Source organism: Amblyraja radiata, chromosome 22 (assembly GCF_010909765.2).
Source record: "Amblyraja radiata isolate CabotCenter1 chromosome 22, sAmbRad1.1.pri, whole genome shotgun sequence".
Lineage (NCBI taxonomy): Eukaryota > Metazoa > Chordata > Chondrichthyes > Rajiformes > Rajidae > Amblyraja > Amblyraja radiata.
In genome coordinates this window covers 8,725,103-8,743,988 of record NC_045977.1, presented here as the reverse complement: position 1 = coordinate 8,743,988, position 18,886 = coordinate 8,725,103, and the positions used below count along the sequence as shown (strand labels likewise).

At 39.7% G+C, this 18,886-nt stretch overlaps 1 protein-coding gene across 2 annotated transcripts in view; it reads left to right on the top strand.

Annotated features, from left to right (window-relative positions):
- The window catches only part of dnah3 (dynein axonemal heavy chain 3), a 175,369-nt gene that overhangs the window by 107,361 nt on the left and 49,122 nt on the right, over nt 1-18,886 (top strand). For both annotated transcript variants that reach the window (XM_033040327.1, XM_033040326.1), the window contains exons 34-40: nt 887-998; nt 10,131-10,372; nt 12,597-12,697; nt 12,787-12,892; nt 15,849-15,978; nt 18,206-18,442; nt 18,550-18,650. In XM_033040327.1, the coding sequence (XP_032896218.1) occupies nt 887-998; nt 10,131-10,372; nt 12,597-12,697; nt 12,787-12,892; nt 15,849-15,978; nt 18,206-18,442; nt 18,550-18,650 (1,029 nt within the window). The remainder of the gene's footprint in view (nt 1-886; nt 999-10,130; nt 10,373-12,596; nt 12,698-12,786; nt 12,893-15,848; nt 15,979-18,205; nt 18,443-18,549; nt 18,651-18,886) is intronic.

The following is an 18,886-nucleotide window of genomic DNA, read 5'->3' as shown; positions in this document are numbered from 1 at the left end:
AACCTTAATATAAAGGTGTGATCATGAACAATAAAACTGCACCTGGTGTTACCTGAGATATCAATCTGCCATATTTATTTTCTGTTATATTTCTTTCCTTAAATGCAGTGTTCCTCCCAGTTTGTTGATTGTCCTTATTTTATTCACAAAAAAACGGCAGCATACAGTTAGGTCAATATTGCATCAGCCCAAGAATAATTGATTTTTAGTGATTAATATAAAGATTCCCTCCTTTAATTCTCAGTGTGATGGAGAATAATTGTATTGTAAATTTATAAATTTTATATTCCTGAATTTACATTCTTTTAGAAATTTTTTAAGTCATTTGTGGGACCTGGACATGAATGGAAAAGTCAGGATTATTTTCCATCCTTAAATGTTCGTGAGATGGTACTGTTGCCATCTTGAGCCAGGTCCATGGCTGTGGTGAAGTGACTTTCAAAGTGCCCGAAAGTAGAATGTTCCTGGATGGTCACAACTTGGAAAGGAGAGGTGTTGGAAGTGTTTACTTCTATGTCTGCATTTGTCGCTCCTTTTCATAGCTAGAATAGGGTACCAATGTAACTTGACAATACATATCTAAAATATGATTATTATCCCGCTCACTGAGTGCAAGGGAGATGGAATTGTTCTTTAGTCATGGACTGAAGCAATGTTGATCTTCCCCACCATCAAATATTCTTCAACATTAGGCAGATCTGTGAATAAAAGATGAATCGGGCAAAAGTCAACAAGGAAGTTGCTGCTAATGTTAATATATAATAACCTATGTTTTTATTAACTTCTGGTGTTTTTTTTGTTTCTATACGTGATTCTGTAATAGATTGAAAAAAAAAACTGGTTTCTGAAATGAAGTATTGAATTAATTTATATTTTGCTTCAACAGATTTATGAGATGATGTTAGTACGTCATGGATTTATGATTGTTGGTGATCCTATGGGTGGTAAAACCTGTGCCTTCAAAGTATTAGCAGGAGCACTTGGCGATTTGTATGCAGGTAATGGTTTAACTGATACTTAAACCAATGTACTTGTTGTAGCTTTGCAGAATAAAAGTGCTTGCAAAGATGGCTAGGAAGTAATTTGTGAGGAGGACATAAGGAGGTTAGTAAGATGTTAAGCAAATGGACAAAGATCTATGAGCGAGTATTTTATTGGAAAATGTGAAATATTAGGAAGACAAATTACAAACAATCACGTCATCTAAATGCGGATAGGTTTTAGAGATCTGAGGTGCAGAGGGGATCTCCTAGTTCAGGACTTGTACCAGAATGACGCCTGGATTAGGTATTAGCAACAAGGAGAGGTTGAACAGACCTGGATTGTCTTCTCTGGAATGCCAGAGATTGAGGGGAATCCTGATAGAAATATATAAAATTATGAGAGGCATAGATAGGCAGGTAGTCAGAACCTTTTACCCAGGGTAGAAATATTAAAGACGAGGGGGGCATAGTGTAGCGGCAGATTTTTCAGATCTTTCAGGAAATTAACTCCCTAGCCACTAATTGGTTGAGAGGGGATAAGGGGAATATCTTCGGTACGCATGCAAGCTGCCTCAGAGACTTACAGAGCTTCTACTTTCATAAAGCTTCAGCACACAGTCTTTTAATGAATATTTTCTTTATTGTAGATATAAAACAGTAAGATACATCCAAGGTTTTCCGACTTGTTCCAGCAATCTTCTTCGAACTCCAGCGCATTGCTTCAGATACTAGAAAACTCTTCGTGTCTTCTTCTTCACATGAGGCTTGACATGCTTGACATGCTTGACATGCTTGACATGGTCGAAGGATAAACCTTCTCCCTCTCCTGTCCAAAACGAATTCCCAACTAAAAAAAACACGCAAGCAGTTAAGCTGCATAAACACGCCCCAAGACACCTCATAAAATCCCACCCACATTATAACGGGCTGGCTAAAATTTAAAGGAACATGCCATCCACAATGACATGCAAAATAGGCCAAATGGCCACTTGATACCGGCCCCTAATTGTTCCGAATACATAATGAGGCAATTACCAAATAACATCAAAAAATTGGCCATTAAGGCTTAACATACATCAAAATCAAAATCAAAATATCAGGGAATAAAACCCTGTGGCTCCCTCGTCAGGAAATCAAACCGCGATCGCCCGCATGCCAGGCGTGGATACTAACCACCATACTAATGAGGAAAAAATAGCATGCACTATATATCTGCAATCACAATTCTTTCTCGACTCTTCCATCTTCGCTTTCGCCTTCTAGAAGCAAGCACAACTTAGTTATTGGTCTTATTAAAACATTGTTTTTTGTTTTCAGTCGCACTATACGTACCAAACCCTGAACATCAGGCATGATTTCCAGTATTCTACCCATTAACCAAGAACCTCTAGATGCTGTAGAGTCAGCCACCAACACAATGTCGCCTGGAACAAAGTTCCTTTTAATCCTTAGCCATCGTTGTCGTTCTTGGATTAAAGGCAAATACTCTTGTATCCATCTCCTCCAAAAAAGATTTGCCATATATTGTACTTGCTTCCATCTACGTCTCATATACAAATCTTCTTTTACAAAAAGCCCAGGTGGAAGTGTTGGAATGGTTTTCAGCAGAAGAATATGATTTGGTGTGAGTACTTCCAGGTCATTAGGATCGTCAGAACCTTTCGTAATAGGTCGATCGTTTAAAATCGCCTCAATTTCACAAAACAGTGTCTGTAACCCTTCATCATCCAAAACTTGTTGTCTCAGAACGGAGCGCAGCACATTTCGTACCATACGAATTAATCGTTCCCAAATACCGCCATGATGGGAACCCATTGGAGGATTAAAGTTCCATTTTATGCCTTGTTGAAGCATAGTATATTGGATTTTATCCTGATTTAAGTCTTTGAGTGCTTTTTTTAGTTCCCTATCCGCTCCAACGAAATTCGAACCATTATCCGATCTTAACGAAGTAACTTGACCCCGTCGACAAATAAATCTCCTTAATGCCTGAATACATGAGTCCGTGTCGAGTGTAGATGCAACTTCAAGATGTACCGCTCTACTCGCCGTACAAGTGAAGATCACACCATATCTTTTCACAAGGCTACGTCCTCTCTTAACTTCCATAGGACCAAAATAATCCACCCCCACATCTGTGAATGGAGGTTTGTCTGGAGTGATCCTCTCCAAAGGCAAGTCTGCCATCTTCTGTATACCAAGTTTCCCACGCTCTCGCGTGCATATGATGCAATTTTTTATTATCTTTCTTGCTGCTGAATTAGCCTTGGTAACCCAATATTTTTTACGAAGTTGGGATAGCATGTAATTTCTTCCTCCATGCCCAATTTGTTCATGAATATGCCGTAATAATAATGTTGTTATGTAAAAGTCCTTAGCGAGAATGATAGGACGTTTCCTTTCTTCAGGCATTGCCAATCTGTTTAGGCGTCCACCCATCCGCAGAAGATCTCCTTCCCAAATTGGGTCGAGCTTATACAATTGACTACTTCTTTTTACCCCTGGTCCACCAGCTTGTAATGTTAATATCTCTTCTTTGTATTTCTGCCTTTGACAGAAAGAAATGATCGCATTTTCTGCTTTGAGGAGATCATCAAGACATAGGCACTGTTGGCTAGGTGATGCTTCAAAAACTTGCGTCTGGAATTTGATTTCCTTTTCCCTTTCCGCAGGATTCTTCTCCAAGATACTTTCTGTTATGGCTTTCTTTTCCCGAATTTTCATCAACAATCTTGTTTTTATTTTAAGAAACCAGGCTACCGATGTTCTCAATTTATTCCATGATGAAAAGTGGGTAATTAAACTATTCACGGTGTCATATGAGTTTTTTTCAATTACATTCACCGAAATGTTTTGTTTAATTTCTGGATCTGTTGTAGAGATTTCAAATCCGAGTTCAAGCTTTGGCCATTCTCTACTTGGCTTACTAAGAAACTTTGGCCCATTGATCCATCTCTTGTTATTAAGAAAGCAATTTGCTGTTTGTCCCCTAGAGGCTTCATCCGCAGGATTTTCCTTTGTATTAACATATCTCCATTGAGAAACATTAGTAGCTCCTAGTACAAAGGAAACTCTATTTGCAACAAATGTCATAAAACGTTTGTTTTCATTGTTAATGTATTTCAAAACCGTAGTACTATCGGTCCAGAAGGTAGATTCTTCCAGTTGAAATTGCAGTTCCTTTTTCAGCATTATGTCAATTTTCACAGCTAAGACTGCTGCTGTAAGTTCCATTCTGGGAATCGTCTTTTGCTTCAATGGTGCTACTCTGGCTTTTCCCATTACGAATGCAATATGCACTCTTTTGTTTACATCTTGTAGTCTTAAGTATGAAACAGTCCCATAACCACTTTCGCTGGCATCCGAAAAGTGATGCAGTTGCGCATTTCCGATATTACCAATGGTTTTAGGCTTTATACACCGATCTACTTTAAACGTTGACATTTTTTGGAGGTCTTTTAACCATTCTGTCCAACTGTGCGAAGATGTTTGAGTTATACTCTCATCCCAACCAAGTTTTTCTCGACACAGATTCTGTAAAATTAATTTGGCTGGCAGTGTAAATGGTGCCAGAAATCCCAAAGGATCATATACTGAACCAATCACAGATAAGATACCCCTTCTTGTGCATGGTCGTTCCTGAATTGACAATTTAAACTTAAACACATCCGTTTCCACACACCAGTGCAGTCCCAGTGCCCTTTCCATTGGCAAGTTGTCTTTGTCTAAATCCATCACCTTGGTTTCTTCGGCTCTGTCATCTGGTGGAATGCTTTCCAAAACAGCACGACTGTTGCTGACCCACTTGGTAAGTACAAATCCTCCCTTATTGCAGAGAAAGGTTAGGTGCTTCACTATTTGAATTGCCTCTAACTCGGTAGATACGGATTTTAGGCAATCGTCCACATAAAAATTATTTTTCAAAGTGGAAATTACCTCCTCTGGGAAATAATCTTTATTATCCTCTGCGGTTTTCCTCAAAGCGAAATTCGCACAACTTGGAGATGACACTGCTCCGAAAAGATGTACTTTCATTCGGTAATCAACAAGGTCTTGCTGCACATCCCCTTCAGGCCACCATAAGAATCGCAGATAATCAATATGTTTACCAGTTACTTTCACTTGATAAAACATTGCTCTGATATCAGCCATCAAAGCTATCGGTTCTTGCCTAAATTTGCTGAGAACTCCAAGGAGCGAGTTAGTAAGGTCTGGACCTTGCAGTAATTCACTGTTAAGTGATGTCCCTTTAAAGACTGCCGCGCAGTCAAAGACCACCCTCAATGTCCCTTTCTTCGAGTGGTACACCCCATGGTGCGGAATATACCAGATCTCTCCATCATCTCGATATAGTTGATTCATTGGTATCCTTTCAGCATAATCGTTATTAATCATATTCTGTAAGAAGGATGTATATTCCTCTTGAAATTTCGTGTTCTTAACAAATTTACGTTTCAAACCATGAATACGCTGTTCAGCCATATAGCGATTATTTGGTAAATTGACACTTTCCTTCTTGAAAGGTAAATCCAAACAATAATGTCCATTTTTCATCTTAACTGAATGGTTCATAATATCTAAGAATTTCAATTCTTCTCTAGACATTTCTTCATGTTCTTGGCTGGTACTTTCATTGAAGTCATGATTATATTGCTTCATTAACAGCTTTTCCAATTTACCTGTAGATATTTGGTTAACAGCAACAGCACGGCAATTCATTTTGCTGGTGCTTTCCTTATTCTTACCCAAGGAGCCATAAATAACCCATCCTAGTAGGGTCTTCATAGCATATGGTCCATCCCCTTGGCTCCTAATTATCTGTACAGGTTCTAATGCTCTCAGGGCATTCGTTCCAATAAGTAAGTCAATATCAGAATTTATATTTGTTATTTTGACTTCTTTCAGGTAAGGCCATTGCTGTAAGTCTTCACATCTGGGTACATTTTGATGACCAACAGGCATTGTTTCATGTGTGAAAACCTCTGAAATTGGAATAAAATTATCTTCATCCAAACTGGATATCTCCATATTTGTTATATAATAACTCTGGTAATCCTTTTCTTTATTCATGGTACGCATTTGAATTTTAACTTTCTCTCCAGTAATGTCCAACCTTCTCATCAAATTCTCTGTGCAAAAAGTAGCTGAACTCCCATGATCCAGAAATGCATATGTTTGCAACACTACATTAGTTTCCCTATTTCTCACTTGTACTGGTAAAATAGAGAAAATGCATGCTTTCTCTCCGGCCCCAATATGTGCAGTTACTTGAGGCGAGGTGATAGCATTTACATCCGCTGACTCCTTTTTCTGCTCAGTATGATCTGGCTCTTTCTTTACAGTATGAAGCACATCAGGATGATTCTGCTTACATTTGTCACAAATTATTGGACACCTACAGTCTTTTACCATGTGCCCTTTCTTTAAACATCCATAGCAGATTCCATTCCTTTTTAAAAAGTCCATCTTTTTTTCATATTTCTTTTCCTTAAATTTACGACACCATCTTATGGTGTGACCTACTTCATCACAAAATGGACAGAATTCATTCTTTCTGGTCGGTGCATCCTCTTTTGCACCACCTAACACCTTCTCAGGTATTATATTGGTAGCAAAATTGCTTTTCTTAGGCCCTGTCTTTTTTTAGTTTTGACATAGGTAGAACCCTTATAAATTGCAAGTGGCTTGGCTTCTTCAATAATCCCGCTGCATGAATCTGACATGTACCGTACTTCTCTTTCTAAATATTCCACCAGGTCTGGTAGCCTGGCTACTTGTTTGCTCTTATCACGTATTTCACCTGCCCTATCTCTCCACTTTTCTCTCATTCTTCTGGGCAACTTGCTAATGATGATTCTCATATTACTTGAAAGATTAATTTCCTCCATATAGCCAAGATTTTTCATGGAGCTGCAACATCTTCTCAGAAATATTGCATATTCACTCAATTTATCCACATCTTCTGGCTTGATTTCTTTCCAATCATGGGCCTTTTCAATGTATGCATTCGCAATCCTCTGTTCATCACCAAAACGTTCCTTCAATAATCTTCTCGCCTTTTTATAGCCCTGGTTGTCTGGCTCCATCTGACAACTTTCCACAAGCCCCTTCACCTTTCCTTGTGTGTACTTCACCAGAAACCGTAAGCGCTCTTTTTCATCCATAACTTTCTTCTCTAATACCTCTTCCACCTTGTCCTGGTTCTCTTCTGATTCCATGAGTGTCTTCACACTTTCAAACAGCTTTCTAATCTTCTTCCCCAACTTGTTCCTATCCAATTCAGCCTCCTTGAGAACATAACTTCGACCTTTCTCAGTGAGTTTAAGTTGTCTGGCTGGTCTTTCTTCACCACCATGTGGCTCTTCTGGCATAGCTCTGCCCTCATCTTCCTTCATGATTTAAAAGAGGTCTTGGCAGATTGCCAAGTCTTTAAATTAGTCGAAAAAAAGTCTCTGCTTCTGAGTGACTTTGTTATTATCAACAATTTCTTCCAAAACTAAAACATACTGATAATGTAGAGAACCTCTCTCTAATTCCAGGTGCAAAATAAATGATGCTAATTCGAATGGAATGCTCCTTTATCTGGTTGATTCAAAACAATCCAAGGTCGGTCTGCCTTTCCCAGACATGCTGGAGAAAACAGCTTGTTGAGCTCTATTACAGAATTCTTTCAATTAAAACCGTAATTTTAATTCAAAAGGTAATAATCAATTCGTACTCACAATCCAGTGATACGTCTTCCGATGCGTTCCGATGCTGTTGATAGACCTCAAGGCTCCTCCTGGCCGAGATCTTCTTCAGTTCCACGATTGGAACCAATCTTCTTTGGCTGCGCCTTTTCGAGGTCTTAGCCTTCGTCCTGCTCTGGCCGCACCTCTCCTAGGTCTTAGCCTTCGCACTTCGATCTTCTGTCCCTATCTCAGGGACTGGTATTTACCCCCGCCGGAGGTTCGCTTTTACTTATCTTCTTCTTCTTCTGTCCCAATCTCTGGGACTGGCAATTACCCCCTGCCGGAGGTATCCTTCGACTTAATGTAGCGGCAGATTTTTCAGATCTTTCAGGAAATTAACTCCCTAGCCACTAATTGGTTGAGAGGGGATAAGGGGAATATCTTCGGTACGCATGCAAGCTGCCTCAGAGACTTACAGAGCTTCTACTTTCATAAAGCTTCAGCACACAGTCTTTTAATGAATATTTTCTTTATTGTAGATATAAAACAGTAAGATACATCCAAGGTTTTCCGACTTGTTCCAGCAATCTTCTTCGAACTCCAGCGCATTGCTTCAGATACTAGAAAACTCTTCGTGTCTTCTTCTTCACATGAGGCTTGACATGCTTGACATGCTTGACATGGTCGAAGGATAAACCTTCTCCCTCTCCTGTCCAAAACGAATTCCCAACTAAAAAAAACACGCAAGCAGTTAAGCTGCATAAACACGCCCCAAGACACGTCATAAAATCCCACCCACATTATAACGGGCTGGCTAAAATTTAAAGGAACATGCCATCCACAATGACATGCAAAATAGGCCAAATGGCCACTACACATAGCTTTAAATTGAGGCAAAACTTCAAGGTGATGTATGGAGCAAAAAAAGTGGTGGGTGCCTGGATCATGCTGCCAAGAGTGGTGGTGGAGGCAGATACAATGGTGATGCTTTTGGATAGGCACATGGATATGGAAGTATTGGGGAGGATTTGGATAATGTACAGGCAGGTGAGATCACTTCATCTTGGTATCATGTGTAAGAGGAACTGCAGATGCTGGTTTAAACCAAAGATAGACGCAAAAATCTGGAGTAACTCAGTGGGACAGGCAGCATCTCTGGAAAGAAGGAATGGATGAGGTTTTGGGACAAGGCCCTTCTTCAGACTTTGGACGATGGTATACAATATCGGCATTCTTATTTAAGGAAAGATCTTAATAACTTGGAAGAAGTTCAGCGAAAGTGTATTAGTCTAATATTTTGAATGGGATGGTTGTCTTATGAGGAAATATTGGACAGCCTGGACTTTGTCTACTTGAGTTCGATAGAATGAAAAGGGCTTTGATTGAAACTAACAGGATCCTGAGGGGAGTAGATGTGATTGTAGAAGTGTAGACGATATCTTCTCTTCTCAGAGAATCCAGAACTATGGGCCACTGTTTGAAAATAATGGGTTGCCTATTTTAGTCTGACCTTAATCTTTATTTGTTGCATCCTGGTATTACTGCCAGTAGGGATGATTGTGCTGTTGTGTTCCTTTTATTCTGCACAATGTGTTGACATACAAACGTTCTATCTTTATACTTATAAAACTCTGATCTTGGATGTGTATTTATTTGTGATGTTCATGTGCATTTCACATCTCCTCGAAAACACGACGCTAACGGTGACATTTTTACAAATTCCGACAGAGATTTACGCCATGATGTCAAAAATCACCTTACCTGAAAATCTCATGCCTTATTTCTCGAGTTATTTATGAAAATGTTCAAAAAATTCAAATAACATGGAAAATAAACGAGATGGTCTTGCTGATGACGTCACAATGGCTCTGCTCCTTGCGGCCTGCTGCCCTACGTTCCATGCGCAGCAAGTGACATCACACCCCCACCCCATCCCCCTCCCACCCGCCCACCCCCCAGGTTCTTCAAAAGACGCAGAAAGAACGAGCAAGTGGGCTCTTTACCGCTGCTCCCGAGGGCTTCCGAGGTCCCCCAAGGTCCCGAACGCTCACGAGCACTCCTGAGTTGCTGGTATATACCAAAGATAGACAGAGTGCTGGAGTAACTTAGGGGGTTCTTCGGAGATGCTGCCTGACTTGCTGAGTTACTCCAGCACGTTGTGTCCATCTATTGTATGGTTAATAGCATCTGTCCATCCTTCTATTAATTTTGCATTGGCATTCCACAGCTTGGCTCTTCAAGAGAGAATGGATTTAAAAAAGCTAAATAGTTGGAATACATAGTACACACAAATGGATCTGTTGAATACTGCATAATTGGTAAATAAGAGTATATCAGGTGGAGAGTCAGAATTGGATATAATTTTAAGGTGAAAATGGTGCTAAACACAATTGAAACTGCGGACATGGTGAATATACGCTGTAAATTGGCGAATTGTTTTGAATTCTCGTAATTTTTCATCTGTTTTTTTTTCAAGCTAAGTTAATGGATGAATATTCTGTTGAATACTGCATAATAAATCCCAAGGCTATCACCATGGGACAGCTGTATGGGTGTTTTGATCTCGTAAGCCACGAATGGACTGACGGGGTTCTTGCGACATCTTTCCGAGCTCAAGCAACTTCTATCACTGATGCAAGGAAGTGGATTGTATTTGATGGACCTGTTGATGCTGTTTGGATTGAAAATATGAACACTGCATTAGATGATAACAAGAAAGTAGGCGATTTAAAAATAAATTGAGATATTTGTACAAAAATTATTAATGAAAAGAGGAGAGCATAGAGAACCCTCCACTTCCTTCCCCCTTGTCTGTTTAATTAATTTATCCTTAAATCTAACTATATTATTCGGTTCAACCATTCACTGGCAGCATACTTCACATTTTTACCACAGTTTTGATAGTTTCTTTTCCTGAAATCTTCAAAGGACCTCTTTGTAAACAAAATGATATAGATGTTGTTTAGTTTTGTTCATGTTCATGAATTGAACGCATCTATTCTTACAAAAGCGTTCATAATGTTAGTGACATTAAGTAGGGTACTTCTCCATTTCTCTTCAAGAGGGAAAAAGTCCACACTTTCCTAATGCTTATATTCTTGGATTTATGGTGTATCCTCATCATTCTTATCTTTCCATCTTGTCCAGTGTGATCGTGTCCTTTAAATAAAGGGGCAACCACACCTGCTAACACTGCGTTTTCACCAAGTTTTGTATGTTTAGTTGACTTTCTCTACTTTTGAAACATGTCCATCTGGGTATAAACCCTCCAAATTTGGTTTGTATTTTTATGCGCTTACAACCAATATTATGTTTTTAATATTTTTATTCTTTTATCCTATTTAGAATTTTTTTCGAGTAATATATATTCTTATTTTTCTTTCCAAAATATAATACCCCACCCTTAGTAGCACTGAAACAAATTTGCCTAGTGTATGTCTATTCCGTAAGATTACTGATGCTTTTATAAACTTGTCCTCCTGATAGTAATGATTACCAACGACCTCTTCCAATTTGGTTTCACCCACAAATTAATAAATCATGCTTTTGGTTCTAAAATGTGAATCACACATCATATATCATAGTGGGACCAGTCCCATTTCCTGCAACTTTCATAGCTTCTCTTCACTCATCATCTTTTTTGGAAATATAGATTAATTAAACTCACTGTATCTCTCTCATTGTATTATCTCTACAGGGAATTTATGGATATGAATAGTGGTATATTTATTTATACTTTTAATTCCCTGAGCTATTTTATTCAATTTAGATTCCCATTTTCCAAATATTAAATAATCTTACTTTTCTGATCAAACAAGACATATTTTCCTGAAATCTACACCAACTATTCGGAAGAAGGCTGAAGAAGAGTCCCAACCCAAAACGTGACCCATCCTTTTTCTCCAGAGATGCGGCCTGACCCTTTCTACACACCAACTATTCATTGTTTCATTTTCATTTCTGGGTGTTTTTCTATTTAGTCAGAGAGAATAATTTAGCTATCTGTGAATCTACCAGAGGGGCATTCATTTATCACAATGTATTCAGATTATGTAATAATGTGTCTGATCTTTCTATTGGATAGATTCTTCAAAAATCCCTGGAAGTAATTCATCTGAAGGAGGGATTCTATCCTTTTTGAGTTTAATTAAGTAATATATCATGACAACTCTTTTCATAGCTTTACATCCTTTTAATCTCATTATAAAATGCCATGTCCATCTGGCACATCTTTCTAGTAAAGACTGAAACAAAATAATTAAACAATATTTCTATAATTTTGCCATTGCTACTTTTAGGATTTTGTCCTGCCTATGCCTTAGCAGAATACATTTATCCTGAACTATGTTGAACACGGGTTTGAATGATTCCTATTGCTGGCCTTCCCCAGTATATCATTGTTAGTAGGTGCTGTTCTCCTGCTATTTTTGCAGGTTCAATTCTCTTCTCCTCAAATCTCCTCCATTTCCGTGACCTTTGTCATGCGTGTGTTATTCCCAGACTGCGTCCCAATGATCTGGAAACTTAAAGCCCATTCTCCTACATCATCCCTTCATCCACACATTCATCTGACCTATCCTTCCAGCTCATGGGCCTGGAAGCACTCCATAGATTACAACTTGGGGAGTCCACCTGACCCTTCTCCCTCATCTCCATCCCTTGCCATTTTATGCCAGTGACCTCCAGGACGGGCTGGAGAATAAACTGGTATAAAGCTTCTGGAATTTTTGGTTTAAGAATAGAAGAACTATGCGCCAAGTCTTCAATAAGATTCTGGCCGAACTGTAACGTCTGGTGAGAACAGTCTGTTTTGGCCACTGTTACCAAGATGGTCCTCAATCTTCACTTGTGTTGCCTGCTCTCTTCATGATCTGATAAGCTTAATGAAATGCTCGATGGCACTGTGTTGCTCGTAATTGTTTATGTGCCATTTGTCTTCCAGTTGTGTTTGATGAGTGGTGAAATTATCCAGATGAGTTCCAAAATGAATTTGATATTTGAGCCAGCAGATTTGGAACAGGCTTCTCCAGCAACAGTCAGCAGGTATTAATTGTGGCATTATCAAACTTGAGCAGTCAATACAAGATGCAGATAACTTCACATGTGCTGAATTGGAAACCTTTTTTGAACAGGTGTGGTATGATTTATCTGGAACCCCATCAGCTTGGTTGGGCTCCCCTGAAAGACTCTTACATGGACACTCTACCTCCAACTATTACTGCTGAACATAAAGAACTGGTAACTCTTTGTTTTTTGAAAGTTTAAGTTTCAATGATGAACATGGGGGAAACATGGCCACGATTACTGATGTCAATATGGGCACATGCTGAGCTTTAAAATGGTGCTCATTTTTAAGGTTTATTTTATGTCTCTACATTCTTCTTAACATGGCAATTCTCTCTGTACATCCAGATAAGGTAACCTCTAATTACACAATTCAATACCCACCCACTGTGTGGTTGGTTATAAAAAAATATCTGTGTTTATAGTTAATGACATCACTGCCGTCTCTTTGTAAAAGATAAATTAGAATGAAATTTTGTCAAATAGAAATACATGACAAAAATATAAACCTAGCTCCTAATGTCCAAAGCTAAATGGTTTTGGAATCACCCATGGTGAGTTTTAGTGCTGTTTAGTATTGATCATTAACTACCCACTGTGCAACAAAAGTTATAAAGGAAAACCAATAGCCCTGAAATTCATGAAGGCATTACATAGCTTAAGTGCTAAGTTAAACTCATCTAAACATCCATCCAGTAATCTACTGTATTGAAAGCCTTTAAGGAAGAAATATAGTAATCATAGTAATTGGATTGAAAAAAACACCTGTTGTTTCCAGTGACTGTTCTGTGGAATGTGTGAATTTCATTTTCTGCATTAATGTTTATAATATCTGGTAACCTATCTCCCCACCACCTCTTTAGCTATCTCTATACTACAAGAGGGTTAGTTGACATAGGATATGCAAACCTAACCACACGTCAAGTCTGGTAGGTGAGCATATGCAGGCCCAGTATGCAGGCACCCCAAGTTCTAGAATGGCTCCCTGACACCACCTTATCCCCCTCCCATATCTTCGTCTCCTGCCATTTTATTTCAATGATCTTGTAAGTACTGGTTGGAGACTGACCTGGCATAATGCCCTTTGGAATTTTTGATTTAAGATTTGAACAGAGGAATATAGACGGTGATAAAGAGAGATATAGACAAATTAATGAAAGATATGCAACAAAAATAACAATAACAAAGGAATCAGGCCATATCTTCGATTTAAACCATCATCTGCAGTACCTTCCTACACTACACCCTGTTAACTTACATTTCCGACTTCTCTTGCAGATTCCTGATTAAAGTCAACCTTAGTCCTTGTAAGATAGACACAAAATGCTGGAGTAACTCAGCGGGACAGGCAGCATCTCTAGAGAGAAGGAATGGGTGACGTTTTGGGTCTAGTCAGACTTAAGAAGGGTCTCGACCCGAAACGTCACCCATTCCTTCTCTCCAGCGATGCTGCCTGTCCCGCTGAAATATGCCAGCATTTTGTGTCTATCGTCGGTTTAAACCAGCATCTGCAGTTCCTTCCTACACAGTTAGTCCGTGTAAGCCCATCTGGAATTCTTGAAGTATCATAGAGGACTGGCAGCCAGGTTTTCATATGCCACTCCTCCCCAGGTTACGAATGCCTGGCTCATGTACAGCCCATAGATACAAATGAGCATGTGGGAGACTGGGGTCTGGTTTTGCTGGCTGCTACGTGACTGCAGACATCTTCTGCTATACGGGAACTTGGTTTGTTGAGCTATATTTCAGACTTTTGAACTGTTGTGGTAACAGTAAACAGTAAACAGGAACTGAAGCTGGGGACGAACAGTAACTGAATAATCATGAAATGGTCATGGTCTATCCAAAGAAATGCAGAAAATCAGATAAAATGTGGTTTATTCATAGCCAGTGTCCGATGTGAAAATAACAATATTGGAGTAATGGAAACAAATTGTCAGCCTCTCATTCACTGTTATTACGCCCCCAGCACCTGACCCCTTTACTCCTGACCTCAGGAGAAATAAGGAGATAAAATAAAACAGGAGATTAAAAAATATATTTACATAAATATTTCTTTCATACCTTCCTAACAACTGATTCTTCTTCTTGCGTATGGCGTGCACAGCTTAAAGTTGTAGGACAACTTGTTCTATTTGATCTTATTTGATTGTGCACACCAGGTTGATTGCATTCGTCGAAACAGGGCAGACCACGTGAAGGTTGCAATCTCCCACCCCAACTAATGATTCAGGCCCAACCTGACAGTAAAGAAAATTACAAATACTGTTGATGGGGAAGTGATAGAGATTAACTGGATAGTTATATTCATATGGATAAATGTTTCCAAAAAAAACGTAAGAAAATATGCAGTGATCAAATGCAGTTCCAATTTAATTGGTATCACAGCGTAGAGAAAATCACCAAATTACTTCTGATTTCTTCAGCTGGTTCGTAAAAAAAAACCCAAAACATCTGTGGGTTCTTGTGAAAGATGGGAATACTCTTCTGGGGATATAACCAATATCCATTGGCCAGCTTGATATTTCAACAACAAAAAAATCAACCAGTTTCTCATGTCTACTCTCTTTCTCCTGAAGATTCTAACTCCTTTTTAAGATGCAGTTTCACAGATGATGAGGAAGATTCACTTATGTTCCTTCCTATGACACCGGGTTCCTGTAGTCGCCATGGTCACCTTTCCTGTCCTGATAGGAAGTGTTGACAACTAAAGGGTGGTGACAACTGAGTCCAATCTAGTCCCTGTCCAGCATTCATATACACAGAGGTTAACAGCCAAAAATGGGATCCCTGACTGATTTTATTTTCCTAACCCAGGAGAATTGAGAGTAATTAGAGTATCTCTATTGCTGTCTTGCTAAGAGCACTTGACCTATTGCACTTTTTCATGCAATGTTCTTTGGATTGAATCAAAACTTTACCGCAGAATAGAGGGCATTCCTTTCATGAAAAGGAATCCAGCCTAATCCTGCTTCCCATTTCTTGGCTCATAGGCTTATAAATTGGGAAATCAGTACTTATCTAATTGATCAATAGATAAATTTGTCATGCCATTGGGGAGTTATTTTGATGATTCAATAAATCATAATAAAATTGATCAGGTAGGCAGCTGATTTGCTTTGTTCCTTAGATCAATGACATGTTCCATTGGCTGATACAGCCAAGTTTGGACTTTACCCGGTTATATTGCAAGTTTTTCGTAAAGACCTCTCCAATGCACCTGGCTTACAGTATGATGAGGCTCTATTCTTGCTTAATGGGTAAGTGTTCCATTTAAATCTGATTCTTATTGCATTTCCACAACAACTTTTGTTTTGTTCAGCTATCTGCCAAAGGCTAATATTTTGGCAGTGTAGGCTGTAACATTTTAATAAGTATGCAATGACACATCGGGGATTTATTGTGCAGTACTTTTAACAAGAATTAATACATTTCTGGTGTTTTGAATACATGAGGGAAGATCAGTTTTTAAGACATTCTTGTGCACCCTGGGTGGTGCTCCAATTAAAGCCTACAAACAAACTGACTGTTTTAGTTATGGCTCGAAGCTTCAGCCTTGGGCACAAATGAGAGCAGATTGAATATCTTTGGAACTGCAGGATAACATCTGAGCACCCCATATGTAGGATTCACATCAAGGTTCCAAGAATGACTGATATCAGAGAGCCTGTTTAAGAAAGAACTGCAGATGCTGGAAAAATCGGAGGTAGACAAAAATGCTGGAGAAACTCAGCGGGTGAGGCAGCACCTACGGAGCGAGGGAATAGGTGACGTTTCGGGTCAAGACCCTTCTTCAGACTATGTGGGGGTGGGAGGAGGGGCGGGAAGAAGAAAAGAAGAGGCGGAGACTGTAGGCTGTGGGAGAGCTGGAAAGGGGAGGGGAAGGACGGAGAATGCAAGGTCTACCTGAAATTGGAGAAGGCAATGTTCATACCGCTGGGGTGTAAACAAGCGAAATATGAGGTGCTGCTCCTCCAATTTGCGGTGGGATTCACTCTGGCCATGGGGGAGGCCCAGGACAGAAAGGTCGGATTCGGAATGGGAGGAGGAGTTGAAGTGCTGACTTACCGGGAGATCAGGTTGGTTAATGCGAACTGTGCGGAGGTGTTGGGCGAAGTGATCGCCAAGCCTGCGCTTGGTCTCACCGAAGTAGAGCAGTTGACACCTAGAGCAGCGGATGCAATAGATGAGGTTGGAGGAGGTGCAGGTGAACCCCTGCCTCACCTGGAATGACTGCTTGGGTCCTTGGATGGAGTAGAGGGGGGGGGGGGGGATAATGCGACAAGTGTAGCATTTCCTGCAGTTGCAAGGGAAAGTACCAGGGGAGGTGGTGGTTTGGTTGGCTTGACGTTTGGAGTTACGGAGGGAGCGGTCTCTGCGGAAAGCCGAAAGGGGAGGAGATGGGAAGCTGTGGCCAGTGGTGGGATCCTGTTGGAGGTGGCGAAAATGTCGGAGGATTACCTGTTGTATGTGACTGCCTGTAGGATGGAAGGTGAGGACAAGGGGGACTCTGCTGTTGTTACGAGTGGGGGGGATGGGGAGTGAGACCGGAGATACGGGATATAGAGGAGATCTTGATGAGAGCCTCATCTATAGTCGAAGAGGGGAACCCCTGTTCCCTAAAGAATGAAGACATCTCTGATGCCCCGGTTTGGAACACCTCATCCTGGGTGCAGATGCGGTGTAGTCGGAGGAATTGGGAGTAGGGGATAGAGTCCTTACAGGAAGCAGGGTGGGAAGAAGTGTAGTCCAGATAACCATGGGAGTCAGTGGGTTTATAGTAGATGTCGGTCAGTAGTCAGAGAGCCTAGTCGGATTTCCCAAATAACATAAAATAACGTAGAAACGGCCATGATCACATTTAATACCACATAATCGGTTTTGAGATGCATTATGCTGAAAGGCTAATTGAATTTCCAGGAAAGGATCTAACAAAATTCATGAATTGATCAGTCCAGTATAGGGAAGCTGGACAAAGATGCAGTTGAACGGAATCAAGGGTTACGCTGATAGAATTAGATGAGAGGAAGATCAAATGGTGCATTGTGGGGGTAGGGAGTAGATGAGTTGAATAGCCTTTCAATGCCTATATTTGATTTGATTGATTTGATTTGATTCAACTTTATTGTCATTGCACAAATACGAGTACAGGTACAACAAAATGCAGTTTAGCGTCTGGTCAGAGTGCAATATAGTAGAAATAAAAATACTGGTTAAACAATATGTGCACTGTGGATGAATTAAACTGGTACCCAATCCAATGTAATGCTGAATAAAACTACGCAAGGAAGCTAAATAATGAGTATCTAGATAGAATGTACGATCCTCACGAGGTTAAGGGTGAGAAGTTCCGTTCTTCCTTCCCACTAAGTTGATGTAATAACAAACGTTGGGCTTTCATTTGGTTTGTAATCTAGCTTGCGGCAGTTTCAAAGGGAATTATGACTTGCATAGCTAACAATTAGTTTGTCTTTTTCCAATCTATAGGTGAAATAGCTCGGTCAGGACAGGAGGATAACGAAGAAATGTCGAGTCAGCAAATCACCCTCTGGCTGCAGGGCTTATTCCTCTTTGCTACTGTGTGGACTGTTGGTGCCACGATCACTGGGGAGAGCCGCAAGAAGTTTGATACTTTCTTCCGTAATTTGATTTTGGGAATGGATGACAATAATCCTCGTCCCAAGAGTGTCAAACTGACAAAAAACAATATCTTTCCTGAAAGAGGTTAGACATGAACCAAATATAAAACTTTGAAAGTACAGGAACTCTAATTGATGTATTTAATTGTCTTTCTTATTATTATTATTATTATTATTATTATTATCATCCAGGAACTGTTTATGATTACTACTTCAAAAAGGTTGGCAGTGGACAATGGACTCTGTGGACAGATTATATCACCACAGAAAAAGAGATCCCTTCAGGAGCCAAGGTATTATGGCACTATATTATCGTTTTTTGCCTCGGCTGAGATCAGTACAATATTTGATGTTGAATGTACTATACCTTGCTTCCTTCGATTTTCCAGCAAAGCTATCTCCTTATTAAATTAATATAATTTATACATTTTTGGCATTAATACTTAGATTATTAATCTAAAATCCGCCCCAAAAATTGATCCTTAGTTTGTGCACACATGAATTCTGGCTGCAATTACCTCAAATGCAT